Source organism: Oryctolagus cuniculus, chromosome 18 (genome assembly GCF_964237555.1).
Source record: "Oryctolagus cuniculus chromosome 18, mOryCun1.1, whole genome shotgun sequence".
NCBI classification, from domain to species: domain Eukaryota; kingdom Metazoa; phylum Chordata; class Mammalia; order Lagomorpha; family Leporidae; genus Oryctolagus; species Oryctolagus cuniculus.
Window position 1 is genome coordinate 52,219,584 of NC_091449.1, and position 27,413 is coordinate 52,246,996.

At 47.5% G+C, this 27,413-nt stretch overlaps 3 protein-coding genes across 5 annotated transcripts in view; 1 reads left to right on the forward strand and 2 right to left on the reverse strand.

The window, feature by feature from the left end:
* Window positions 1-358: 358 nt before the first annotated feature.
* Window positions 359-2,748, reverse strand: DERPC (DERPC proline and glycine rich nuclear protein). The gene has a single exon (XM_051847242.1). It carries the CDS (start codon window positions 2,746-2,748, stop codon window positions 1,129-1,131), a length of 1,620 nt encoding a protein of 539 aa, XP_051703202.1. The 3' UTR covers window positions 359-1,128.
* On the reverse strand, window positions 359-15,724 carry CHTF8 (chromosome transmission fidelity factor 8). Its single transcript, XM_051847250.2, has 4 exons — window positions 15,647-15,724; window positions 3,743-3,799; window positions 3,368-3,485; window positions 359-2,966 (listed from the first exon to the last, which is right to left on the reverse strand). The coding sequence occupies exons 2-4, from the start codon at window positions 3,763-3,765 to the stop codon at window positions 2,745-2,747; spliced, it is 363 nt and encodes a 120-aa protein (XP_051703210.1). The 5' UTR covers window positions 3,766-3,799; window positions 15,647-15,724; the 3' UTR covers window positions 359-2,744.
* UTP4 (UTP4 small subunit processome component) overlaps window positions 15,724-27,413 on the forward strand; it is a 30,407-nt gene continuing 18,717 nt past the window's right edge. For 2 of the 3 annotated variants that reach the window (XM_051847225.2, XM_051847226.2), the window contains exons 1-6: window positions 15,724-15,855; window positions 16,548-16,708; window positions 19,804-19,995; window positions 21,021-21,105; window positions 23,205-23,294; window positions 26,962-27,173. In XM_051847225.2, coding sequence (XP_051703185.1) covers window positions 16,550-16,708; window positions 19,804-19,995; window positions 21,021-21,105; window positions 23,205-23,294; window positions 26,962-27,173 — 738 coding nt within the window. In that variant the 5' untranslated portion in view covers window positions 15,724-15,855; window positions 16,548-16,549. Of the gene's footprint in view, window positions 16,055-16,547; window positions 16,709-19,803; window positions 19,996-21,020; window positions 21,106-23,204; window positions 23,295-26,961; window positions 27,174-27,413 lie in introns of all 3 variants that reach the window. The other variant, XM_070062639.1, reaches the window with a different exon arrangement.

The window sequence follows — 27,413 nt, forward strand, 5'->3', positions numbered from 1 at the left end:
AGTTGCCTCCTCTTTTGTATGTAATAGCTAGCTAGCTATTCCAGTAGCAAAAGGACTGAGGCAGAAAGTCTGTCGGTGGAAGACAAGTAGGATCAGCTGTCACAGCTGCCCCTGGACAAGACCAGTGACAAGGGCGTACCCACGGCGCTGAACTTGGACTACAGAGGCACAGCTGGGGCTCCAAATAGCTGGCAGATGAGCCCTTTGCTCAAGCGAATGAAATGAAATGTGCTTCCTCCTTGTGTGAAAGCATCTGAGCTACAGATAATGCAGTGCTGTGGGCAAGCTGAAACCATGAAACGCTGAGGGTCAATTCCCTTCTCTGTGCAACAGGTAACAAAATGCAGTGACCACAGCAGCCCTCTCATCCCATTTATTAAAGAAACAGTAAGAAAAGATACAATGCAGGAAAAACACCAACCATCCTTTCACAGCAGGCTGAGCGAAGCACTGTGATTTCTCCCCTTCATCCCCTTCCCCACCCAACCCCATTAACATCAGTTTAAATTTGAGAGGTTCATTGATTCGATGTACCAGTGGCGAGGGAGCTGGATGAGCAGAGGAGCCTTACACCTGGCCGCCTCTAAAGCCCAGGGAAAGAGCTCTACGCCCAGTCAGCAAGCCGACATTGTATCTGGTGGTCTTTGTGAAGTAGTTGTCCATGTCTCTGTTCTGTGTTCGAGGCCCCCAGGGAAAGGTATGGCAGTAGAGGATGCCCAGGTCCAAGCTAAGCATGGTCCGTTCACCAATGCAACATTTCTGGAGAGCAGTGTGAGCAGGGAACTACATGTGAGTTGGGACCTGTGGGCAATGTATCCCTGAGGAAAAGTCCACAAGAACAAGAAACTGGTAAGAAACAAGGGGCAGAAAGCTGTGCAACAAAAGCACAGCTGCCTTCTGGAAGGCTGCAGCTCCTTTCTCTCAAGGCAAGGATGATGATTCCTCAGTCCATGCCCCACAAATAACATTTCACCTTCAGTCAAGAGAGGAAAAAGAATGGCTCACGGGATGTAGAGCCCCAGCTGTGTTCTTGACAGCAGCTCCCTATCTACCCTTTTCCTAAGACACAGTCCCTGTCCAGAACCACAGAGCCTGGAAACCAAGGTGGTCCTGCAGGGAAAGTGGTATTTAAGGGGGTAACATTCCATTTGGGTACATTGCAGCCATTGGACCCCCTGGTCGGGGGAAAGCAGCTGGGTTTGTGCCAGGGAGGCTCCCCACTCTAGGAAAGGGGACCAAGCTTTTGCTCACAGGGCCATTCATCCTTGGAAAAGAAGCAGAATTTAAACCCAAGGTCCCAGCTGGCCTTGCAAAAGGAGCTGGGTTGATACCCATAGGGCCTGCTGGAGAAGAGCCCAGGTGCCCAGCAGCTGACCTGGGGAAAGCAATTTGACCAGGGCCCAATGGGCCACTAGATCTTGGGAAAGCAGCTGAACTTGGACCCTGAAGCCCCGTGCCTCTTGGGAAGTTAGCTGAGTTGGGACCTAGTGGCCCAGAGGCTCTTGGGAAAATTGCTGAAGTTGAGCCCTGGAGGCCAGCAGACCTTTGGAAGGTAGCTGGGTTTGAAGCCAATGCGCCAGAAGACTGAGAAAAGACAGTCGGGTTCAGTCCCCCTGAACCTGTCCCCCTTGGAAAGGGATTGGTATTTACCCCCATGGGGCCACCTGGCCTTGAGAAATGAGCTGAATTAGGGCCTATGGGGCCAGGAGCCCTTGACATAGGTGATGGATTTGGCCCTGGAAGGCCAAGTCCTCGAGAGCCAGGACCTGCGTTTGGACCTATAGGGCCAGGAACTCTTGCCATGGAAGATGAGCTTGTGCCCATGTTTCCAGATGCTTGTGAAAGAGAAGCCGAGTTTGCTCCTAAAAGACCCGCTGCTCTCAGAATGGGGGCAAGATCTAGTCCTTGAGGTCCAGTCATTCTTAAGTTAAGACCAGATCCAGTACCCAAGAAGCCACTGGCTCTTGCATCCAGATTTGGGCTTGGGCCCAAGCCACTTGCCCTTGGGTTGGGCCCAAGGCCTGGACCCAGGCCACCTGCCCTTGGGTTGGGCCCAAGGCCTGGGCCTGGAAACATCCCTGACCTAGGGGCAGGGTTTGTACCCAAAAAGCCCGATCTCAGATTGGCATTTGGCCCAGGGCCCAGCCCAACTGGCCTAGGATTGGGAGGGCCATTCCCAGAGGACAAGATACCTGCTCTCAGATTGGGTCCAGATCCAGGGCCCATGGGGCCACCACTTCTGGGGTCAGGACCTGCTCCTAGGAGGCCACCTGGCCTTGGGTTGGACAAAGGACCTGGTCCTGGGAGACTCCCTAACCTGGGGTTAGACAGAGGTCCAGGGCCTGGAAGGGACCCTGTTCTGGCATTCAGAGCTGGACCTGGGCCAGGACCCAATAGGCCACCTGGCCTTGGGAAAGCAACTGCACCTGTGCCAGTGGGATTCATCCCTCTTGGAAAAGCAGCCATGCTTGGGTCACGAGCACCGGCCTGGAAAGGTGCTGGATTTGAAGCCAGTGAGCCTGATGAAGCTGGAAAAGGAGATGGGTTCCGTGGAAATGGGGCCAGATTTCCACCGAGAGAACCGGCCGCCATAAGAAAGGGATCCGAGTTCATGCCCAGTGGGTGGCCTGTGTTCAGAACAGGACCCCCCTGTGGTCCAAAGGAGCTGTCGAGCCGTCCTCGAGGTGGCAGTGGAGCACGAGTCCACGGAGTTGGCCGCTCTCTGGGGAAAATCCGAGGTTCTTTCATACTTTCTTGGGGACGTTGGTGATAATGGGCTTAGGGCGGGTTTTGAAAAGGATCTTGTTTTTGATGAGTGCTGTCACCAGGTACCGGGTGCCAGTCTCGCTGCCAAGCTCATCACAGTCCTCCCCTGGAGTGTGTTTGACAAGGACCGCAAAAGGTTTCTCCAGGTGGATGATTTTCCCATACAGGATATGATGCCCCACGATCAGCACGGGGATTCCCTTTGGCAGAACAAGAACGAAATGCCTGAGGTTCAGGGCAAGGCCAGAGCACTCAGCTGCCTTCAAAAGCTCACGCAGGCAGAGCTGGCACCTCTGCTCCACGCTGGTCTGCTTCTACCTAAGCTGAGCAGCCACAAAGGACTATCCACCCCTGTGCCAGCTTCCTTCTTTGTGGCTCCATGTAAGAGAATTTCCACTTTCAGAAATGTGACCTTTTCCCAATTCCCCAAAGCTAAATTTCCCTGCTACCACAGAGGTTGGGGGAGAACAAGCAGAGCTTCAAAGATTAGCTAGACTTGAATAACAAACCTGAGGGCAGTCCTCACTCTGGGTCCTGGGAGCACCACCTTGGTGTAGCTTGCTTTCCTGAGGCATTAAGCGGGAAAGAAAAGCCCCCTCACCTCAGTGGTGTAATGTAGGTCTCCCAGGAGGTTTCCAGCTAATCCGGTGCTGTAGCGAGCCTCGATCTCCCCCTGTAGCTCCATCAGCACCCATTCTGCCAGGCCTCCAGCCCCCGCACTGCAAGCAAAGGGCTGGCGGTTACAATATTTTTGAGGGGTGAAGGATGAATAGGGTCCTACACCACCATTCAATGCCCAAAGGATCTCCTAGCACCAGTTCCTGGGAAACTGGGCAGTGCTATGCACTGAACTAGAATTCAAAATGCCAGGATTTGTGCATGATGTAACCGAGGACCCCGATTCCTTCAGAAAAATGTCAAATTTGTATAACCCCCATCGTTCATGCTAAATACAATTCAAAGTACATTCACTCACCTGGAAATAACAATTTGCACCATGAGCTTTCCGTCTTTAAAAAGCAACTGAAACAAGCTGTAGAGAGAGAAAGAAGAAAGATTTAGGATGTGACTACTGATGGTGGCTATAATTTACCCCTACAGGGGCCTGGCACTTTTCCTAAGTGCTTCAGAAGCATTTTATTCTATACCATAAGGCGAAGGTTGCTTAGGATCACAAGCAGTCAACTACATTAAGGAAAAGTGACTGGTATCAAAATTGTGTTCAAGACCATTAAGAGAATTTTTTTTTTTTAAGATTTATTTTATTTATTTCAATGACAGTTACAGAGAGAGGTATAGATAGAGAAAGAGGTCTTCCATTCGCTGGTTCTCTTCCCAGATGGCCACAACGGCTGGAGCTGAGCCAATCCGAACCCAGGAGCCAGGAGCTTCTTCCAGGTCTCCCATTTGGGTGCAGGGGCCCGAGCACTTGGGCTATCTTATACTGCTATCCTAGGTCACAGCAAAGAGCTGGATCAGAAGAGGAAAAGCCGGTACTAGAACCAGCACCCATATGGGATGCCGGCGCTTCAAGCCAGGGCTTTAACCCACTGCGCCACAGAGCCGGCCCCTGTTAAGAGGACAGAAACTAAGCCATACATCAAACAGACCCTCTTGACCACTACGTGAACTTGCCTTTCCCAAGTATATTTTATTTTCTACTCCTTAAAAAAAAAAAAAAGTATGTATTACTTTGAAAGGCAGTTACAGAGAAGAAGAAACACAGATCTTCCATCTACTGGTTCACTCCCTAAATGGCTGCAATGGCCAGGGCTGGCTAGGTTGGAGCCAGGAGCTTCTTCCATGTATCCCACATGGGTACAGAGGCCCAAGCACCTAGGCCATCCTCTGCCACCCTCTCAGGTGCATTAGCAGTGAGCTGGATCAGAAGTGGAGCAGCTGAGAATTGAACCGGCACCCACATGGGATGCTGGCATTGCAAGGCAGCGGCTTTATCAGCTACGTTAACAACCCCAGCCCCTACTCTTCATATTTGTAAACAAACTAATAAATCATATTAGATTCTACTTCTTCAGCAATGATATAAATTCAAGTCTACTATTTGGTTATGTTGTAATTTTAAGGCCAAAGGCTGCCCTTTAATAATAAAACCAAGAGAACTCAAAGTCCCTTGGACAATTTCAGTAAATGGTGAGATGACTTTCAAAGCAACTCACATCATATGCTTTAGCCACCTTTCACTACGAAAATACACCACTTATATATGACACTTTCATTTTATGCAACAGCACCACCTGCTGACAACTTTGGAGTACTCTACAACAATGGTTTACTTTTTTTGCAACCTGTTTGCCACCAGAATACAGGTACTGTGAAAACTAATGCTAAAGCAAAGCCACAATAGGACAGGAAGAGACTCCTCTCAACATCATCATCAGATATATAGAATCAGGCACATGCACCATCTGGTCTACAAATGTGGTGGCACCACTAAAGGGAGGCTGCTGAGACAGCAAAGGGCTCTTCCAGGCATGCCTGGGTCTCGGATACACTGAAAGCTGAATTCCTGAGCATGGTTACAACCACTGACAGCTCCCTGCGGAAATCTGGGACCAGCGAAGTATGACTGTCACTGATGCCGCAGGACACGATTGTAGGCACACCTCAGGCTGCCTGTGCTGTCCTGACAGCTGGTGCTGGAGTCAGGGAGTTTGAAGCTGTATCTCCAAGAACGGGCAGACCTGTGAGCATGCCCTCTGGCTCACATACTGGATGTGAAGCAGGTTAAGTGTCAGTCTTAACAAAATGGATTCCACTGAGCTACCCTACAGCCAAAAGAGACAGCAGGAAATTGTTAAGGAAGTCAGAAGCCACATTAAGAAAACTGGTTACAATACTATTTGTGCCTATTTCTGGTTGGAACAGCGAGAACGCGTGGAGCCCAGTGCTACCACACCTTGGTTCAGGAATGAAGTCACCCATAAAGATGGCAGTGCCACTGGAAGCACACTGCTGGAAGCCTTGGACTGCACCCTTCTACCAGCTGATAAACCTTTGTGTTCACCCCTACATGATGCTTACAAAGTTGGTGGTATTGGCACTGTCCCTGTGGGCCAAATGGGGACTGGTGTTCTCACAACTGGCAAGGTAGTAAACTTTTTTTTTTTTTTTTTTTTGACAGGCAGAGTGGACAGTGAGAGAGACAGAGAAAAGTCTTCCTTTTGCCGTTGGTTCACCCTCCAATGGCCGCCGGCGCACCGCGCTGATCCGATGGCAGGAGCCAGGAGCCAGGTGCTTTTCCTGGTCTCCCATGGGGTGCAGGGCCCAAGCACTTGGGCCATCCTCCACTGCACTCCCTGGCCACAGCAGAGGGCTGGCCTGGAAGAGGGGCAACCGGGACAGAATCCGGCGCCCCGACCGGGACTAGAACCCGGTGTGCCGGCGCCGCAAGGCGGAGGATTAGCCTAGTGAGCCGCGGCGCCGGCCGCAAGGTAGTAAACTTTGCTCCACTCAGTGTCACGACCGACTTCAAGTCTGTTGAACTGCACCATGAAACTTTTGAGTGGCGCTCTCCCTGGGGACGTGGACCTCAATGTTGAGAACATGTCTGTCAAAGATGTTCATAGTGGCAAAGCTGCTGGTGACAGCAAAAACCACCACCAACGGAAGCAGCTGGCTTTACTGCTCAGGTGATTATCCTAAACCATCCACAACAAATCAGTGCTGGCTACGCCCCTGGACTGGACTGTCACAGCTCACACTGCTTCCAAGTTTACTAAGCTGAAGGAGAGGACTCTTGTTCTGGAAAGAAGCTGGACAACAGCTTTCAATTCCTGAGATCCGGTGATGCTGCCAGCGTTGATAAGGTTCCTGGCAAGCCCGCGTGTGTTGTCAGCTTCTCTGACTAGTCTACTCTGGGTTGTTTTGCTGCCTGTGATCTGTGATGAGACACATAGTTGCTGTGGCTATGATCAAAGCAGTGCACAAGAAGGCTGCTAGAGCTGGCAAGACCATGAAGTCTATTCAGAAAGTTCAAAAGGCTAAATGCTCATCCCTAACACCTGCCACCCCAGTCTTTTATTTTATTTTATTTTTTGACAGGCAGAGTTAAAGAGTGAGAGAGAGAGAGAGAGAGAGAGAAAGGTCTTCCTTTCTCTGTTGGTTCACCCCCCAAGTGGCTGCTACGCCGGCACGCTGCACCAATCCGAAGCCTGGAGCCGGGTGCTTCCTCCTGGTCTCCCATGCGGGTGCAGGGCCCAAAGACCTGGGCCATCCTCCACTGTACTCCCGGGCCACAGCAGAGAGCTGGACTGGAAGAGGAGCAACCGGGACAGAATCTGGCGCCCCAACTGGGACTAGAACCCAGGGTCCTGGCGCCATAGGCGTCTGCCTAGTGAGCCGCGGCACCGGCCCGCCACCCCAGTCTTTATCAGTGGTCAAAGGACGGTCTCAGAACTATTTGGCTCAATTGGCCACTTAAGTTTAATAATAAAAAGTGGTCAATGATAATGCATCATAAAACTGTCAAAAGGAAACAAGACATGTTTTGTGGACCATTTTTTTGTGTATGCAATGCAGTTTTAATAGAAACAAGTTGACCAAAAATCTATCAGAGAATTCTGAGACCCATTAAAACAATGTTTAATGAGGGAAAAAAAAAAGTTGTTTTAAAATGGGACCTTGCTGGGGCCAGTGCTGTGGCATAGTAGGCATAGCCTCCCCCTGTAACCAGCATCCCATATGGATGCCCGTTCATACCCTGGCTGCTCCTCCTCCAATTCAGCTCTCTGATTATGGCCCGAGAAAGCAGTGGAGGACAGCCCAAGTCCATCTGTTGTGGCCATTTGGGGAGTGAACTAGCAGGTGGAAAAACCTGTCTCTCCCTTTCAAATAAATTAATCTTAAAAAAGATTAAAAACAAAAACAAAAATGAGGCCCTCTTGCCTGAGGACAATTGGCTGCACTTGCACTTGCCACTCTGGAAGGACAGAGAGGAGGGGATGGGCTAAGTCTTCTGAACACATGTCTGGGGTCTACGGGGAGGGCGTTTGTCCAGTGTTTACTGACTTAGTACACAAAATTACTTAGCATTAACTGTGCTCAAGCTCAGCAAATGCCTGACTAAAGCACAAGGCAGATTTCTTTACTGGCACACTCACCTTCATTTCGGATCTCTGGGGAGAAGACCACCACCAACAGCTGTATGAGGTAGCATGAAGCTCTAGCCCTACAACACCAAAGACATTCTGGGAATAGGAAGTTGGTCAACTCAACTGAACTTCAAATATAAGCAGCAGCTAGCATGGCTTACATTAAAAACAAAAAAGAATTCCGGGGTTGGATTCTGTGCAAACAGATGGAGTCCTCAGTAAGTTCACAGAAAATGTGTATTATTATTATTTTTTTTTTGACAGGAAGAGTGGACACCGGGACTAGAACCCAGTGTGCCGGCACCGCAGGCGGAGGATTAGCCTATTGAGCCACGGCGCCGGCTCCATGCATTTTTTAATAATACACATTTTCTGGCCAGCGCCGTGGCTCAATAGGCTAATCCTCCACCTAGAGGTGCCGGCACACCGGGTTCTAGTCCCGGTCGCGGCGCCGGATTCTGTCCTGGTTGCCCCTCTTCCAGGCCAGCTCTCTGCTGTGGCCTGGGAAGGCAGTGGAGGATGGCCCAAGTGCTTGGGCCCTGCACCCCATGGGAGACCAGGAGAAGCACTGGCTCCTGCCTTCGGATCAGCGCGGTGCGCCAGCTGTGGCGGCCATTGGAGGGTGAACCAATGGCAAAAGGAAGACCTTTGTCTCTGTCTCTCTCACTATCCACTCTGTCAAAAAAAAAAAAAAAAAAAAAAAAAAAGAAAAAAAGAAAAAAAATGCATGGGTTTGAAATTTTTTGGAACCAAATTAAACTTACATTTGACTTATTTTGTATGAACTTTTGGAAGTCCCCTGGTATACTAGTGGCACTTTATCCAAAAAGTATGATGCTGTAATGTAGTTATTCAACCAAATTTTGTAGATGAGCCTACTGAGACACACAGTGCACACAACTCACGGGTGGTATATTCGTAGCACTACCAATTCCTCCTTCCCCAAAGAGAAAACCAAGAGCCAGTGAGAATGAAAAGAGGAATCAAGGCATTAGGCAGGCAATGAGTACATAAAAAAGCTGGTCAGAGCAGCAACAGGGAATTGAGACAGCATGCTTGAATAAGCCAGACTCTGCAGAATGGCAGACTGTGGTAGCGCCTGAGACTGCGTAACATACAAAACAGACCATGTTACAGACAGAGGCCCCACAACTACTGTCGAAAGAACCAGAGGCACCTTTAAAATTCTCTTGGGGCACAGCGGGATACGCCACTGCGCTAGTTCAAGTCCCAACTGCTCCATTTCTGATCCAGCTCCCTGTAATGTGCATGGGAAAAAAAAAAATGTGCTTGGGTCCCTGCAGTCCACATGAGACACCCAGATGATGCTCCTGGCATCACCCTGTCACAGCCATTTGGAGAGTGACCCCATGGATGGAAGATCCTTCAAATGCTGCTTTTTAAATATCTTTTTTTTTTGACAGGTAGAGTTATAGACAGTGAGAGAGAGAGACAGAGAGAAAGGTCTTCCTTCCATTGCTTCACTCCCCAAATGGCCACCACAGCCGGTGCTGTGCCAATCCGAAGCCAGGAGCCAGGAGCTTCTGCCTGGTCTCCCATGCGGGTGCAGGGCCCAAGCACTTGGGCCATCCTCCAATGCCCTCCTGGGCCACAGCAGAGCGCTGGACTGGAAAAGGAGTAACCAGGATTAGAACCCAGTGCTCATATGGGATCCTGATGCCACAGGCGGAGGATTAACCAAGTGAGCCACGACACTGGCCCCTAAATAACTAATCTTTAAAAAAGAAATATAAAATCTTTTCTCCTAAAGGAGAAAGGATAACACTTTAAACTCAGGCTCAAGCTTTCAAGCCTGGAACAGTAAGTGTGACCAAGCACAAGTCATTTACTGCCAATGGGGCTACAATCTAGAGTATGACTCATTAAACTATTGTGAAGACCAACTGTTCGCAAAACTGCTGTGAAGGTGTTAGCATCTACTGAGATGAAGAGCTTGTTTTTTTACAGGGTAGGGTAAGTAAATCAGCATTTTGACAGCATTAACTTTGGCTATAATTTAGAGACTGGGAAGAACTTTTAGCCACAAATCAAAAAAGGCTGAATAATACAAACAGATTAACTAACAAGTTCTTCCAAATAAACATTCGATGAACTGATACAGTATTATTTTTCTTGATGGGTATAATTTATAACAAAGTACAGGCAGTTGTAGAGAAGCAATAAGGTGTTCATACAGTTGAACATGAACTAAGATCCATGCAGGGAAGAAACCAGTGCCAATTTTTTGACAGTCAAAATCTATCTTTAAGCCTTTGTACCCCAAGCTGAGGATAGTCATGTGTGGAGCATTTAGGCAAACTGAATGCTCGAAAATTTTCAGACTTCGGAACAGTGTCCTAAGTGGGCAATGGAAAACTGGTGCCCGGCTGCGGAGACAGAGTAGCTGCACTTGCACCCCAGCATGTCCCTGGTGCTTCAGTGTACACCTGTACATGCTGATGTAGGAGGTCCTGCCCGAGTAGCACAGTCCTGTCAGAATTCTGCTGTCAAACCCAGTCAGGCTTGGTCACAGACCTACTGTGATGCTGCAGATACACACAAGAGTACAAATGACATACGAGCCTCAGCAGTCTAGCTCAGGAACCTGTGGACTGAGCCAGGCACACGTAATTTGTGTACATGACGTTGTAGTTACCAAGTCAGCAAGAAACACGGAGGAGGGCATCCCTTTAGTGAGCTTAACAATTCTACTTCAGTGCCTTAAAACATCCTGTAATGTCTAAACTCTATTATTTCTTTTCTTGCTCCATGAGATGTTCACTCTAGGCAACTGTTGGTAGGGTCTGAGTAGCTAAGCACACCTGATGGAGGTGGCAGGGAACATGAACTGTGTGTTTCACTTAGTGTGGAGTTGAGTATTTGCAGCTCAATCATCTCCACTCCCTGAAGAGCAGGCAGAAAAAACCAAACAGGTACACAGAGAAATAAAACACAGGTTGAGCATCCCTAATCTGAAATGCTGACATGACTCTCCAAAGGTTCAGATTTGGGAGCATTTGTGGTTTTCAGAGTTCTAGATACTCACGTTATCTAGTCTGCAAATATTCCCAAGCCTGAAAAACTCCAGAATCAGAATCATTTCTGATCCCAAGCATTTTGGTCAAAGGCTACTCTACCTGTACAAGTAGAATCCTATTAGTAATAAACATTACATGAAAATTCTCTGTGGAATGGAAATATTCTTAACTCTTTAGTCTTAAGTCATTCTAGCACGAAAAGATAAGAGCACTTTCTAGTTAAGATTTGACTTATTTAAAAACTGCCACTCTATCAAGAGCAAGCAACACTTGAGGCAGTTATCAAATCATGAAAGGAAAAGGGAATCAGCAGAAAAGTTCTCCCAGCAAATCTCTCTCAGAAGTAAATTCAATTCCAGATCTGGTTAAAGGCAACTAACACTCATTTCTTTGGTTACAAACGGTAACTGCACATTGACTAATTTAATTGTAGAGCCAAGAAGAAATTTCTGTAAAGTGGCTTATTAAACAAGTGGTATCAGTTTCATAGACCATAACCAGAATACAGCCCTGGAGAGATGGGGAAGTATAGCAAAAAATCAAACCTCTTTCCCTAGCAATAAATTATGCGCCCTACCCCCCATCTTAAAAGAGAGTGAAAATTTTTACTTAATTTTTTTGGACTAATAAGCTAACTAAATACCACACAAACTCTGTATTCCTGAAGTAGTCAGAACACCTTAGCTCTGTAAAAGAAGTGTTTGGTTTTTTTTTTTAAGTACTTCTAGCATTTTCTCAAATTTTTTCCTTTAACAATGCCCTTTGTGGAGCTGCAAAATTTCTAGAAATGTTACTTATATCTAAGCTTGTCCCAGGTCACTACCAGGTTAGTTTGGAGGTCCTGGCTAAGGACACTGCACTCTCAAGACAGCGGTGCAGGTGACTTCAAGGCCCCAAAACAAGTCATGGAGAAGCAAAGGAGACAGCATTCAATGGACCAATCCAGACCCACATTGGGAACCATAACCAAAACCCAAAACCCACACACCATGTGTGACTTCATAAGAACAAATCCAGACAGAGCACTATCAATACAAAGGGCTCTATTCTCTGCATAATCTTTCATAAACACTCATTTAGATTCTCATTGCATCTACAACAATCTATGAGGTAGGCACGGTCATCTCATTTAACAGATGAGGAAACAGGCTGAGAGAAACTAGTTCAGTGATCACACAGCTAAAAACTAGCAGAGCTAGGATGTGGACCCTAACCACTCCACAAGCCCCCTTGCACACCACACTTCTGTAACTTACATTTCTGTAACTTCTGAAACTTACATGTATCAGCCTCATTCTCACAGCACCTCTTACAAAATGTTAAGCCAAGAACCTGTGGAGATCCTAAAACCTGTCACTTAAGTAGTTACTATATGTGTGAGGTAGGCAGTTCAAAACAATCTATCTTGGAGGCCAGTGCGGTGGCTTAGCAGTTAGAGCTGCTACCTGTGATGCTGGCATCTCATATGGGTGCCAGTTCATGTTCTGGCTGCTCCACTTCCCAACCAGATCCCTGCTAATGTGCCCAGGAAAGCCTCAGAAGATGGCCCAAATTCTTAGGCCCCTGACACCCACATGAGAGGCCCAGAGGCTCCTGGCTCTGGTATGGTCCAGCCCTAGCCATTGCAGCCATTTGGGGAGTGAACCAGCAATGGAAGATCTGTCTTCTCCCATCTCCAATAACTGTGCCTTTCAAATAGCAAAATCTTGGGCCAACACTGTGGTGTAGCGGGTAAAGCCGCCACCTGTGATGCTGGTACATATGAGTACCGGTTCAAGACCCAGCTCTCTGCAATGGCCTGGGATAGCAGTAGAAATTGGCCCAAATCCTTGGGCCCCTGCACCAACGTGGGAGACCCAGAAGAAGCTCCAGGCTCCTGGCTTCGGATCAGCGCAGCTCCAGCCATTGCAGCCATCTGGGGAGTGAACCTGCGGATGGAAGCCCTCTTTCTCTCTGCCTCTCAGGTAAGTAAATAAAATCTTTAAAAAAAAAAAAAAAAACTTAAGAAAAAAAGTCATTATTAAAAAAAAAAGCAAGTTTGCTCTTTAATCATCTCCAGTTGATATTTAGGTTTCTGAAACCTCTACAAATCTGAAATCTACTACATGCCACCTGGATTCAAAACTTTACCCTAAAGCTCTTTCCTCACTGTGAAGAAAAATAAGCCAAGAGAATACAGGACATTCTTTGTCACGGGCTCATTTTAATCTTCTACACAATTCTCTTATCCTTAGGTCTCTCAATTGTTAAATATTGTTAAATCGTTGTAAGTTTACCAAGGTCATAGGAAGAACAGCCTGATCAATGATCCTCATAATAGCAATTGCTTCCAAAATAAAATGTGGCAGAATAAACTGTTATCTATCCAACTAAACACATAGAAAACTGAAAAATAAGGGGCTCTGACTGGATGGATAAACCTAACCACAATTAAATTTTGCTACAACAATGCTTCAACCATATTTTTTTAAAGAAAAGGAATCAAGGTTGTAATATATATTTTTAAAAAACTTGGCACAAGCATTGGCCTTGTATCCCACATAAGTGCCTGCCTGAATTCTGGCTCCTGACTCCAGCTTCCTGCTAACGGAGACTCTGGGAGACAGCTGTAACAGCTCAAGTAGCTGGGTTCCTGCCACCAATGGGGGAGACCTGGATTGAGTTCTCAGTGTTGAGGGTACCTTGTGAGTGAAACCAGCAGGTTGCAGTGCCGTTTCCCAAATTATTTTTCAAAAACTAAAATACAAGACATAAAACACCACTGTAAATTGCTAGGCAGGTCAGCAGTTACTGAGCTGCTTTTGGTCCCAGGATCTGCACTTGAGGGACACAGTGAAACACTCACTTGTCAGTCAGACCTGGACTCTGTCAGTCACACTACAGTGACAATGGGCAACTGAATGTTTCCCCAACAATAAATTGAGCATAGAAACTCTTATCTCAAAATGTTGTTTAAAGACTTAGGTAGTGAATATAGAGCTTTTAGCACAGTGCCTAACACATGGTAAGCCTTCAGGGCCAGGCGACTACCCAAGGAACGTGACACTCTCAATACGTGCGCAGCAGGATGTCTGAACACTGCATGTATAATTAACAGTTCATGCTCATAAAGGACTAAGTCGTCCTGTAGAAGCAGCATCAGAACAGAATCAGGCATACACAACTGGGTAACAATTCAAACACACCGAACTGCTTCAGGGACTGAGTTCCGGAAGGTCCTTTCTCTAAGTAACTACTTCTCTATGTATCTTTCTACCAAATGAACAACTCAGGAAGTTTTAAATACAATTGAATACAGATGATTTTTTTTATTAGCAATGTTACTGTGGTTTTGTGACTTAAGAGGATGGCTTTAGTTTCCACGGGGGTCTTGTCTCTTGACAGGTTTACAAAGTCACTAAGTCTCAAGTCCTGATTCTAAACGAGTCGTTTGCTTGCCTCCAAAAAGGAGTCGTAGAGGGTAGGTGGAACTGAATGCTTCCAAACTTTTCATCAGTGAAGTGTGTTCAAAAACGTGTGTAGATACTCTGCATTACACGTGGTATTCCCATCACTTTAGGATTCCCACGTGGGAGGGAATCAAATACGGTATTTGCAGACAATGGGTGGTAAGATGGCTTCAGTTGATTTACTTCAGTTTTCTCCATCTTCTGCTACCCTGCGGCCCCATCTCAAGTTCTCTACTGCTAACGCGCCATCTCCCCCCGCCCATCCCCTTTCTTCCTGCCCCTGCTAGGGGTCCCCCTCTACGCTGGCTTCTCCCACTAGCCCCCATCTTCTCTTCCCTCCCTCTTCCTTTGACCCTTCCCCCCTTTCAGCCAAAGCCACAAACACTTCCTATTCCTAGTCCCGCCCACTCCCTGGGACTTCTCGTTCCGCTTCCCCCAGTTCGCCAACCCGCTCCAGATTATCCCGAGCTGGGATCGCGGGGCCGGCTGTTTAACCCCTTCCCCTGCCTCCCAAGGGAACTATTCTCCAAACTGCTTTCCTCCACACCCCCGACCCGAGCAGGCTTCCAATCGCTTCACCCGCCTCCCAAACATCACTCTCGCAGCGTCTTTCCTCTAACACCCTCGTGCTCCAAATCGCTCCCGGTTCCGAAGCACTTCGCTCCTCCAGAACCCCACCCACAAAACCACCCCCCAATTACCTCTCCCAGTAGCCTCCTCCCCACGACTAAAATGTCCCCTAAAGCGACCCTCGCGTTCCTGCTACCCACCCCCTCCTCCAAAACCCCTTTCTGAAAGCTATCCCCGCTATTTCCTGGGTTCCAGTTCCACTCCGCTCCCGCAAGTCTCTGGGCTCCCTCCCAAGCCCGGGCAAGAGCCCCTTCCCGCACGTACCTCCAGGCTCCGGCCCGCGCCGCCCCCTTCTCCGTCCTCCGCCCGCGCTCGGCCACCCCTTCCGCCCCGCTCGCTGCCTTCCTCCCCTCCGCCTTCCGCCTCCACACCGACCCCTTCCCCCCCAACGCCCAGTCCTGCCCCCCGGGGGCCACAAGGGTCCCCCCACTTCTGCGCGGTTCTCCCCCGCCCTCCCCCGCCGGCCGCCCCTCCCCCGCCCCGCCGCTCCCCGCCCCTCGGCTCGCCATTCGGCTCGCCATTCTTCTACCCGAGCCGCGCGCCCCGCCCGGCCCCAGCTCCCTAGCTGTCCGCGCCCTCGCACTCTCGCCCCCCAACCCCGGCTCGGCCCTCGCTCCCCGCGGCCTCCCGTGACCCCCGCCCGCGGCCTGACCTGCAATGGCGGCCGCCGAGCGCGGCGCCGCGCGGCCAACGGGCGACAACCGAACCTCCCGCCGCCGTCGCCGCCGCCGCTAGCACTGCCTGCGCACTTCCGGCCTCGTGCGGCGACTACTTCCGGGGCAGAGCCTGAGCGCGTGCGCGCGCACGTGGGGCCGGGGCAGAGGGAGGCGAGCGCCGAGAGAAGCGATCGCCGGGCGGTGGGTAAGTTGGGGACAGGGCGTGGGAGCCGGGTCTGAAGGGGTGTGAGCCTCCCTTCTCGCTCTTCTAGCTCCTTGTCCCGGGGCCGAGTGCGGATTTCGTCCTAGACCTTGGGAGAGGGAAGACCTGTGTCGCGCTTCGGGCGCTCTGACTGGGCCTGGCCGGACGCCCGTGCTCCGCCCGCGGGATCTTGACTTTATAGGTAGACCATTGAGGAGCCCAGTGTGTGAGCTGACGGGGGAGGAGGTAGGGTGGGCAGCCGACAGACCGGGAGGTCAGGCCGGGCCGCCCGAGTCGGTGACCGAGTCCTGTCGCTCTCGTTTCTACCTGCCCCATCAGCCCCACCATCACTACCTTAGTTTGGGTCGGGTCTGTGATTTGCAAACTTAGCACGTTACAGAGTTGGGGAGAAGTGCTTGCTCAAATACAGATTCCTGATACCCCCAAAGGATTGGAATTCTGGGTCTGTGGCGTAGGAGCCTTTTAGGTTTTTGCTGAGGAGTCTCTTTTCAGGCCGCCCTGAGCTTGTAGGAGGTTGTTTGACAGATTCTCATATGGGGCATGAAAGCATCGTTAGTTAGAATTGAACTTTAATGAGAGAGCTAGTTGGAGCCTCCCGCCCGGAACAGTGATGATAAATTGGATACCTGGGACATACTGCAGTGAACTTTTAACGGTGTCTCTTTTTCGTCCAGGAATGGGTGAATTTAAGGTCCATCGAGTACGGTTCTTTAATTACATTCCATCAGGGATCCGCTGCGTGGCGTACAATAACCAGTCAAACAGACTGGCTGTTTCTCGAACAGATGGCACTGTGGAAATTTACAACTTGTCAGCAAACTACTTTCAGGAGAAAGTAAGTCATTTGGGAGTCTGATTTGGTGTTTATTATGTAAATTTTCTTCAGTTTCATTCTACAAAAACCTGTAGTGCTTTTGTATTTAAAGAGATCAGGTGACCCCCTACACCCTCTGGCTCAGGATTGCATAGAGAGAGGGAGAGACAGAGAGAGAGATCTTCCATCCGCTGGTTCACTCCCTAAATGGATTCAATGACCTGGGCTGGGCCAGACCAAAACCAGGAGCCAAGAGCTTCTTCTAGGTCTCCCACGTGGATGCAGGGGCCCAAGCACTTGGGCCATCTTCTGCTACTTTCCCAGGTGCATTAGCAGGGAGCTGGATTGGAAGTGGATCAGGCAGGTGTCGAACTAGAGCCCATATGGGATGCTGGCATTGCAGGCAAGCTCCTTCACCTGTGTGTGTTTTAGTCTTTTCAAGTTCAAATAGGAAAATTATACCGACTTAGTCCCTTTGGTGTCAAACAAATACAGACGGAAGAAAATGCCTTGATAGGTATGAAAACTTTTTGAATGCTAGAAAAACAATTTAGAAATCTGACACTGAAAATGTAGAGTAAGCTACATTGTTTCATTAACTTTTTTTCTGTATTTATTTGAGTGGCAGAGGCACAGAAAGGGAGAGTAAATTCCCACCTGCTGTTTCACTCCCAAAGGCCTACAAAGCATGGGACCCAGAAACAGTCCAGGCCTCCCACATGGGTGGCAGGAACCCAGTCACCATTACTGCTGCCTCCCATACATTAATAGGAAATCAGAGTCCGGAGCAGGAGCCAAGTATTGAACCTGGTACTCTGATGTGTTTTGGGTTCATCTTAACTGTTAGTCTGAACATTCACCCCTATTTTATTTTTTAAGCAGCTGTTTACATATAAAATTGACACACAATAAGCTGCCTATTTTTATACACATTGATAACATCCAGTATAAGCACAGTTAAGCATTGCTTAATGATGGCGATGAACTCAGAAATGTATCCTTGGGTGATTTCCTTGTGGGCAAGCATGGAGTATACATACAGAAACCTGGATGGTGCAACCTGTTGCTCCCAGGATAGAAATCTTTGGAACGTATTTTTGTACTGAATATGGCAAGCAATTATAGCACAATGATAAACATTTATATCTCTCTCTTTTAAAAAATTATTTATCTGAAACAATTACAGAGAGAGAGGAAGAAACAGGGAGGGAGAGGGGTAACTTTCTGTACTGGTTCACTTCCCAAATGGTCACAATGGCCTGTGCTGGGCCAGGCTGAAGCCAGGAGCTAGGAGCTTCATCCAGGTCTCCCCCATGAGTGGCAAGGACCCAAATGCTTGGACCATGTTCTGCTGTTTTTCCCAGGGCATTAGCAGGGAGCTAGATCAGAAGTGGAGCAGCTGGGACTCGAACTGGCACCCATATGGGATGTCGGTATTACGCCACAACACCAGCCCCAGCATTTATGTATCTAAACATAGAGTAAATATATGGTATAAAGAATAAAGAAGAGAACATCAATATGGGGCACTTAGCGTGAAGGAGCTTGCAAGACTGAAGTTGTTCGGAGTGATCAGTGAGTGAGGGGTAAACATGCAGGCCTAAGTATAACTGTGATACTGTAACTTTATGTTTATCGCAGGCTAGGCCTACAGGAAACGTCTCAAACATTTCTTTTCTTAATAAATTAGCTTTAGTTGCCATACTGTAATTTTTGACTTTTTTGATCCTTTCATTATATTTTTATTTTTATTTATTTTTTTGACAGGCAGAGTGGATAGAGAGAGAGACAGAGAGAAAGGTCTTCCTTTTGCCATTGGTTCACCCTCCAATGGCTGCCACGGCTGGCGCGCTGCGGCCGGCACACCACGCTGATCCGAAGGCAGGAGCCAGGTGCTTCTCCTGGTCTCCCCTGGGGTGCAGGGCCCAAGCACTTGGGCCATCCTCCACTGCCTTCCCGGGCCACAGCAGAGAGCTGGCCTGGAAGAGGGGCAACCAGGAAAGAATCCGACACCCCGACCGGGACTAGAACCCGGTGTGCCGGTGCCGCTAGCTGGAGGATTAGCCTATTGAGCCGCGATACCAGCCTCCTTTCATTATAGCTTAAATACATTTTGACTTTATATGTTTTTGCATCTATTTTTAAATTTTTTGAAAAGATTTATTTTATTTATTTGAAAGGCAGAGTTACAGAGAGAGAGCTCTTCCATCTGCTGGTTCACTACCCAGATGTCAACAACAGCCAGGACTGGGCCTGGCCAAAGCCTGGAGCTTCCAGGTCTCCCATTGGGTGCAGGGGCCCAAGGACTTGGGCCATCCTCTGCTGTTTTCCCAGGCTACTAGTAGAAAGCTAGGTTGAAAGTGGAGTAGCCAGGACTCAAACCCGTGCTCATGGGATGCCAGGATCGCAGGTGGCAGCTTAACCTGCTAAGCCACAATGCTGGCCCCCCAATTTTTGTTTTGTTTTGTTTTGTTAAAACCAAGATACAGACACACAGTTAGCCTAGGCCTACACAAGGTCAGCGTCTGAGTGTCACTGCCAGCCACCTCCACATCTTGTCCCACTTGAAGGTCTTCAAGGGCACTAACAGCGTGGAGCTGCCATCTCCTATGAGAAATGCCGCCTTCTGGAGGACCTGCCTGCTGCTGTTTGTTAACTGTCTTTTATAAGTTCAAGGAGTACTCTGACAACAGAAAGTATGCTGTGTGAACCAGTAACAGTCACTTAATGTTATGAGACCACCATTATATGTGTAGGTTGTCGCTGACCAAAATGTTATACAGCCTGTGTCTGTATGTATGTTGAAACCACCACCCAGTTTAGATAGTTGCATTTTTAGGAAATTGGCTCCATCAATTAGGATTGGATACATCTAACCACATTTGTGTATATACTTTATTCCCCTAGCAAGATTTTGCTGAACTAATCCTAGTAAAAGAAACAAAACCATCTGTATAAAAGGAACTAAAATTTGAAGCTGAAAAAAAATGAAAATGTCTGTCGATATGATCTGACAACACAAACTCCCATACTAGTTACTCATAGGGGAGTAGTTTCACCACATCCCCTGTGACCACTCAGTGCTGGTAGCTGATGAATCCCTGGTGTTTCTGTAGTTTTTCCCAGGTCATGAGTCTCGATCTACAGAAGCTCTGTGTTGGGCGGAAGGACAGCGACTCTTCAGTGCTGGACTCAATGGCGAGATCATCGAGTATGACTTACAGGCATTAAACATCAAGTATGCTGTGGATGCCTTCGGAGGACCTATTTGGAGCATGACTGCCAGCCCCAGTGGCTCTCAACTTCTGGTTAGTAAAGCAGCTAACTGAAACTGAGATTTCTCTTGTGCCCACTCAGACTTCGTTCCCTGTGTTCTTGGAGAGAAAAGTTGTATTGGGGCATGCGGCAACTCCAGTTGTAGCTGGGACCTAGCAACCCCAGCTATAAGATTGGAATTGCTAGTGAGGATTAAAACTCCATAATCCCTTTTGCTGCTGTTTTGGACCTTGTTTATTCATTTATGAAATGAAAGGGCTAATTCAGTTCAGCATTTCTGCAACTGTGTTCTATGGAATTGGGAGATGGACTGATTTTTATTTTGGTGTGCTCTGTTTTGTGAGAAATGTTTCATAAATGTGATGTTATATCCTTCAGCCTGTACAGTTACCACACATTTGTATATTGAAAGTTCTGGGATGTCCTTCAGCAAGTTAACATCTGCAACTGTGTGTCAACACAGTATTGCACAAAAAACAAGTGTTAATTTTTATTATTCACCTGGTTCCCTCCCCCAGTGCCCTCAGGGGTTGAGGGGCTAGAGCCAGAGCTGGGAGCCAGGAACTATGATTGCCATTTGAATGGCATCATGCTTTCAGAGATTTAATTTTCTGTGGTGGGTCTGTGCTCACTCGCTTGCTTGCTTGCTTGCTTGCTTTCTTTCTTTCTTTAATTGCATAATATCCTAATTTGTGTAATATCCTAAGAAGTCTCCATTTAGGTTATAAGGTTAATAGGTCTTTTATTCAGGTCATGGGTCTCTAGCAGAGGTATGCTATGAAGTCCTATTTCTATTCCATGTCTTATGCAGAAGTAGGTCACTAATGAGAACTCAGTATTAGCCTGCTTTCTGGTTCAGATTTGAAGCTGCCGAGAATACACTGCCAGTTTCTTCATACTAGTACTTTCTCCTCTCGTAAACTATTTTTCTCATACAGGGCAAGTGATAACTGCATTATGAGAGAGTTGTGAGAATTATGAGAGAGAGATAAAGAGTATGTGTTTTTAGTCCTATAAAATGTTTATCTTCTGTTTCCTGCCTGTTTTTCCCTAATAGGTTGGCTGTGAAGATGGATCTGTGAAACTATTTCAAATCACCCCAGAAAAAATTGAATTTGAAAGAAATTTCGATCGGCAGAAAAGTAAGGGTTGTGCTTGATGGGGCAGTGAGTTGCCTTAACAAGAAGTTATATATCTGTACCACTGGGGGTGGAATATTTTCCCATGGGTCTGGGTAATATTTTATCTGTGTGTTAATTTTATCTGAGTACAACCAATGTGCTAGTAGACATCAGTAGCCCAGGCTTTACCCAGTGTGTAGCATTGTTGAAGTTTCCTTGTTAAGTGATAATGCAAAAAACCAAAAATTCCAAAATAGGAAAACCAAGTGTTTCCATGAAAGTCAATTTGCCATCATTTATTTTTGTGAAATTTTAAGCGTTCATGAGATTATTGTTGGTTTTCATTTTTAAGATTTATTTATTTATTTGAATAGCAGAGTTACAGAGAGGCAAAGGGGGAGGGTCTTCCATCCACTGGTTCACTGCTCAAAAGGCCACAGCGGCTGGAGCTGAGCTGATCCAAAGCAAGGAGCCAGGAGCTTCTTCCGGATCTCCCATGTGGGAGGACTTGGGCCATATTGTACTGCTTTCCCAGGCCATAGCAGAGAGCTGCATTGGAAGTGGAGAAGCCAGGACTCAAACTGGCGCCCATATGGGATGCCAGTACTGTAGGCAGCAGCTTTACCTGCTATACCACAGTGCTGACCCCTCGTGAGGTTTTGAAGCTAGGATTTCATCATTAGAAGTAGTGATTCTTGGGGCCGGTGCTTTGGCACAGTGGGTTAAGGCCCCAGCCTGCAGCGCCGGCAACCCATATGGGCGCTGGTTCGAGTCCCAGCTGCTCCTCTTCCAATCTAGCTCTCTGCTATGGCCTGGGAAAGCAGTAGAAGATGGCCCAAGTGCTTGGGCCCCCACACACCCCTGCACCCGCATAGGAGACCTGGAAGAAGCTCCTGGCTCCTGACTTTGGATCAGCTCAGCTCTGGCTGTGCTGTCATTTGGGGAGTGAACTAGCAGCATGGAAGTCCTGTCTCTCTCTGTCTCTACCTCTCTCTGTAACTTTGTCTTTCAAATAAATAAAATAATTCTTGGGGAAAAAAAAAAGTAGTGATTCTTCATACTTCTGGTGCCCTCAGATTGATAAGAGGTTTATAAACAGTTGTCTGTGCTTGGACTCCACCAAAAGTGGACCAGCACTGACCTGCAGGGCTGCAGTTAGAAGACGATTTTTGTAAAGCACTGGTTAGTAAATATTGTAGACTTTACAGACCATCCAATCTGCCAGCCCTCACTGTGGTACAAGGGCAGAGGCCCTGCCTGCGCTGCGTTTGGTTTGGCCTGGGGACCATGGTGCCCTGACTCTTCTAGAGAATGGTGGCTGTCCTGTGTGTTCTGTGTGTCCATTGATAAGATTTATCCTGTGCTAATCAGCTTCCGGCTTTGTTTGTTTTTACTATCTTCTGAACATTCATTTTTCATTATAAAGGCATAGTGATGCTTTTAAGAATTTCATACATTTAGCCAAGTATGAAATAGAAAATAAGGATTTCACTCTGAAGGAACATTTTAGAACTAATGTTTTAGAGTTTTCCATATATTCATATAAACATAGAAAAGTTCTTGCACACATTTTTTGTTTATATTTTCATTTGATGCATCATGTTGTTTGTATTTTCGCTAGATGCATCATAGTTATCTGTCAGTCATAGCAGTCTGCATGTTATTCTATTTTATGGTATTCCACAGTTTATGTAACAAAATTCCTATCAATGTGTAGTATTTATTTTTTATTGTTACAAACAGTTCTGCAATGAATGTTCTTATATGCATATTTTGGGCACTTAATGCAGGTTTTTTTTTTTTTCTTAAATCAATTCCCAGTGCAATTACTGAGCCACAAAATTTAAATTTTGTTAGCTAACTACTAATAAACTTTTAAAAAGTTGTATTGGTTCACATTCCCATCAACAGTTTCTTTAGACATTAGTAAAGTAAATCTGACACACTTCATTGTGGACCCAGGCGTAGCTGTCTCTTACTGAACAGTGCTTTACAGGAGGGTGATAGAGGAGAGGGCTCAGGCTGCTGAACATCGGCATAGTTGATAACGATGGAAGGAGAGCTGACTCGCTTTGCTATATATTTATATCACTTTCTTTTTTTGTTGTGCAATTCCCAAGGTCGTATCCTGAGTCTCAGCTGGCATCCCTCTGGTACCCACATTGCAGCTGGCTCCATAGACTACATTAGTGTGTTTGATGTCAAATCAGGTGACTGCTTTTCTGAGTTCATTTAGGGGGTGGGTCTTATTTGTCCGTTCACATTTCTTGGTTTCTAAAAACTTGACCCTTGGTCCTTGGTCATGCTTTCAGTGACCTTCAGGGCCTAACCTGTCACATTCTGAGATGTCCACCTGAACATCACTCCTTTCTTGGGTTACTGCTGCTTTTAGGGGGGAATCTTGGTTCTTCAGTGGGGTGCAGTATATTTTCATTATAATAACTTGGCAGCCTTAGTGTTAAGACGTAAGATGAGAAAGACTGAGAACCATGACTTTGTTCTTGGCCTGGAAGATTGACAGAAATTAACAGTCCTGCAGTGATGAGGCTGTCAGTGGGCGTCTCTGTCCTCCCACCTAAGGTACAGAGATAAACAGGTTAGACACAGCTCTGTTTTCCTCAGTGTTTTAAATTTGTCATTGGCTGTACTTGCATACAGTCGAAGAATTCCTTAGGGCCTGTTAGAGAAAAGCAGGAGCCCCCCTGTATTCTCTGATTTCTCTTAGGCAACCACTGCAACTTTCAGCCAACTCTTGGTATTTATCTCTTGTGCTGCACAAAGCATGCTTATAATGCTACATTTTGATTTTTCATTTTTACACCCTTGTTTACTGACTTATACAGCTGGGCCCTCTTTCTCTACCCTCTGCCCTAGGCATCACACTTTCTCCTGATCTTTCCAGTGTGAGTATGCTGTGACTTTGTTCAGACCACTGGTCAATGTGTCTTGTTGATCATGACTATATAAATACTGCTCACTGGTGAACTTCCTTTCCGTTCCTGTGTACTTTCTGTTCTCTGGATGATTCACGCTCAGATTCGTCCAGTTGTATATATCAGGTTCAGGTGCGTGGCTGGTGTTCTTGCTGCCAGAACCTTTTGACCCACTCTCCTCCAGCTTAGCTCCTGTGGACCTGCCGCCCAACTGAGGTCTGAAACATGGATTTTTCACAGTCCTTCTATGAAAAGGGGATCCCCTTGACTTCTCCATTCCTATTTTATTCACTTTCTTGGTCTATTCCTTTGATGGGTCCTGAGAAAGAATGCATGAGAAGGAGTTCCAGGCTGGAAATTAGTCTCCCTTGAAGTTCTGAAGCTGTGCTGTCCTGTATTCCAGCTTCCGGTGTTAGTAGGCAGTCTGATGCCATTCCGTGAGTGGATCCTTTGTTTAGAATCTGGATATTTGTGTTTGTTTTTTGGGAGCTTTTATCTGAGTTTCTCACCCTTACTGTTTTGAAATTAAATAGCTTTGTTTCTGAGTGTGTGGGTGAATTATATAGGCATCCAGTAGCTTTTTTTAAATCCAGAATCCATGTCCTTTGGTTCTGTAGGAAGTTCCTGTAATTGTTTTGTGGATGAGTTTCTCCATTTTCTTTTCCTGGATTTATATTATTTGGAATTGGGCTTTTCTAATTTTCCTATCTGTTTTTTCACTAAAAAAAAAAAAAAAGCTTATTGTCATTTATTTGAAAGAGCAATGGAGGTGGGTGGGGGGCAGGTAACAGGATAGCTTCCATTCATTGGTGTAATCCCTAAATTTCTACAGCAGCCAGAGCTTGTCCAGGCTGAAAACAGAAGCCAGGAACTCCATCTTGGTCTCACACATGGATGGCAGTGACCCACATACTTGAGCCACCACCTGCTGTCTCCCAGGATGCTCATTAGCAGCAGGCCGGATCAGAAGCTGAGGCAGAGGGGCCAGTGTTGTAGCAAAGGGGTTAATCCACTGTCTGCTACAGTGGCATCCCATACGGGTGCCGATTCAAGCTCTGGCTGCTCCACTTCTGATCCAGCTCCCTGCTGATATGCCTGGGAAAGTAATGGAAGATGGCCCAAGTACTTGGTCCTTGCTACCCACATAGGAGACACATATGGAGTTCCAGGCTCCTGGCTTCAGCCTGACCCTGCCCTAGCCATTTTGACCACTTGAGGAGTGAGCCAGTAGATTGAAAATCTCTGTCTCTCCCTCTCTCTCTCTCTCTGTAACTCTGCCTTTCAAATAAAATAAAGAAATCTGGGGGCTGGTGTTGTGGCATAGCAGGTAAAAGCTGTGACTTGCAGCGCCTGCATTCCATATTCCAACAGAGGCTGGCCCAAGTACTTGGGCCCCTGCTACCCACGTGGAAGACATGGAAGAAGCTCCTACTCCTAGCTTCGGTTTGGCCCAGCCTTTGTCATTGGGGTTTTTGGGGAATGAACCAGCAGGTGGAATCTCTCCATCTTTCTCTATGACTCTGACTTTGAAATAAGTAAGTAAATCTTACAGCAGAGGTGGGCCTACTTCTTGGGCACTCTGATGTAGTATGGGGTGCAGGCTTCTCAGGAGGCAGTTTACCTGCGGAGCCGCGACACCCACCCTTCCCTTGTCAGTTTTCATCCCTCTGACTTTTTACTATGCTTTTTATGAGCATTTGTCATCTTTATCTTTCAGTCATTCTATTTAATGTTTCCTTCTGCTATTTGTTGTTGTTGTTGAGTGTTCTCTCTCTTTCTTTTTTTAAAGATTTATTTATTTGAAAGGCAGAGTTAGAGAGAGAGAGATCTTCCATCACTGGTTCACTTCCCAGATGGCCTCAGAACCTGGACCTCTATCTGGATCTCTCAAGTGGGTGCATCTGCCCCAGGACTTTTGGGCATCCACTGCTGCTTTCTCAGGTGCATTGGCAGGGAGCTGGATCAGAAGTGGAACAGCCAGAACTCAAACATACAGGATACCTTTGCCACAAATGGCGGCTTAACCCACTATGCCACAGAGCCAGCCCCTGAATATTCTCTTTTATGGCATTCTTTCTGTCTTTTAATTTATGCAAACTCTAAGACAAATAACAGTAATATCTGCCAGGTGTCCTCCACCCAGCCTGTTTGCTCCCTGTTACTCGCTGTTTCCGTTGCCTGTTCTGAAAGCTTCTGTCTTTCCTGTAGACGGTTCTCCCCGCAAGTCGGGGGGTCACCTTGCTGTCCCTGCCCAAGGCTTTTAGAAGGTGGGCTTCGCTGGAGATTCATCCGCGTGGGCAGTTGGTTATGGGAGCCTCTGAAGTCAGAGTCTTCTGGTCTCTCTTGGGCCCCTCACATTCCCCTGAAGTCATCTCCACATTGTGCCTGGGGAGCGGAGGCCTGGCCGCCCGCGCTCCAAGAAGGAAGCTGCCATTCTCAGCGTTCAGTCCGGGTTTCTGGGGAGGGCATTTGCTCAGCTTCTCTGTCTGGGGCGGGTCTGACAGCTCTTGAACTTACTCTCAGTTGGCCTTCCTTTTGAGCCCCACTTTCACCTTCGCTTCTAAGCCACCAGTTCCTGAGTTTTCCGAGGACACCACACGGAGTTGGGACTTAGTTTCAGGGCTCTGCTCGCCAGCTGCTAGGTTGCTGTCACTGTGGCCTTCTCTCCCTTTCCCCTGGGGTTTTGGAAGGGAGCAGAGTGTGTCTGTGTGAGCACGCCTGGCCGGCTTTAAGCGAGTGTCCCACTGGTCTCTTCCCTTTCACCTCCCCTCAAAGGATTTCTATCCCATTTTCTTCTTTCTCCCTGCTCCCCTCTTCAGGTAACCGTTTGGGAGCTCCAAGCCTGGGTTCTCTGGAGCTGACTGTGTTAGGGTGACTACTGTAACCCCATCATGCCTGCCGGGGAGTTTCTGAGGCTAAAGTCTGCACTTCTCTCACATTGCAGGAAGCGCTATTCACAAGATGATGGTGGATAGGCAGTACATGGGCGTGTCCAAGCGGAAGTGTATCGTGTGGGGTGTGGCTTTCCTGTCCGATGGCACCGTCATAAGTGTAGACTCTGCCGGTAAAGTGCAGTTCTGGGACTCTGCCACCGGGACGCTGGCAAAGAGCCATCTCATCGCAAACGCTGACGTGCAGTCCATTGCCGTGGCCGAGGTGAGTAGAGTCCTGTTCGGGGCACTTGGGCACCACAAACACTTTTCTGATCCTCATGATGTGCTGGAAGAAGAGATTTTAGGAAAACAGACCTTATTTTACTTAACATACTATTTTCAGGGTTATTTGGCTATAGCATTACCAGCATGGCTCCATTTTGAGACTAGAAAATAGTCCATCTGCACACGGGAGCTCACGCACACTGCAGCGTGATTTGTTTTTCTGTTCACGTGTTGATGG

Excerpts from the sequence above, each read along its gene's own strand:
- DERPC (XM_051847242.1), bottom strand. The coding sequence starts at position 2,748 with ATGAAAGAACCTCGGATTTTCCCCAGAGAGCGGCCAACTCCGTGGACT.
- CHTF8 (XM_051847250.2), bottom strand. The coding sequence starts at position 3,765 with ATGGTGCAAATTGTTATTTCCAG. Across the intron at positions 3,486-3,742 it reads GTGCAAATTGTTATTTCCAG|TGCGGGGGCTGGAGGCCTGG; the intron begins GTGAGTGAATGT and ends CTTTGCTTGCAG. Across the intron at positions 2,967-3,367 it reads ACCTACATTACACCACTGAG|GGAATCCCCGTGCTGATCGT; the intron begins GTGAGGGGGCTT and ends GTTCTGCCAAAG.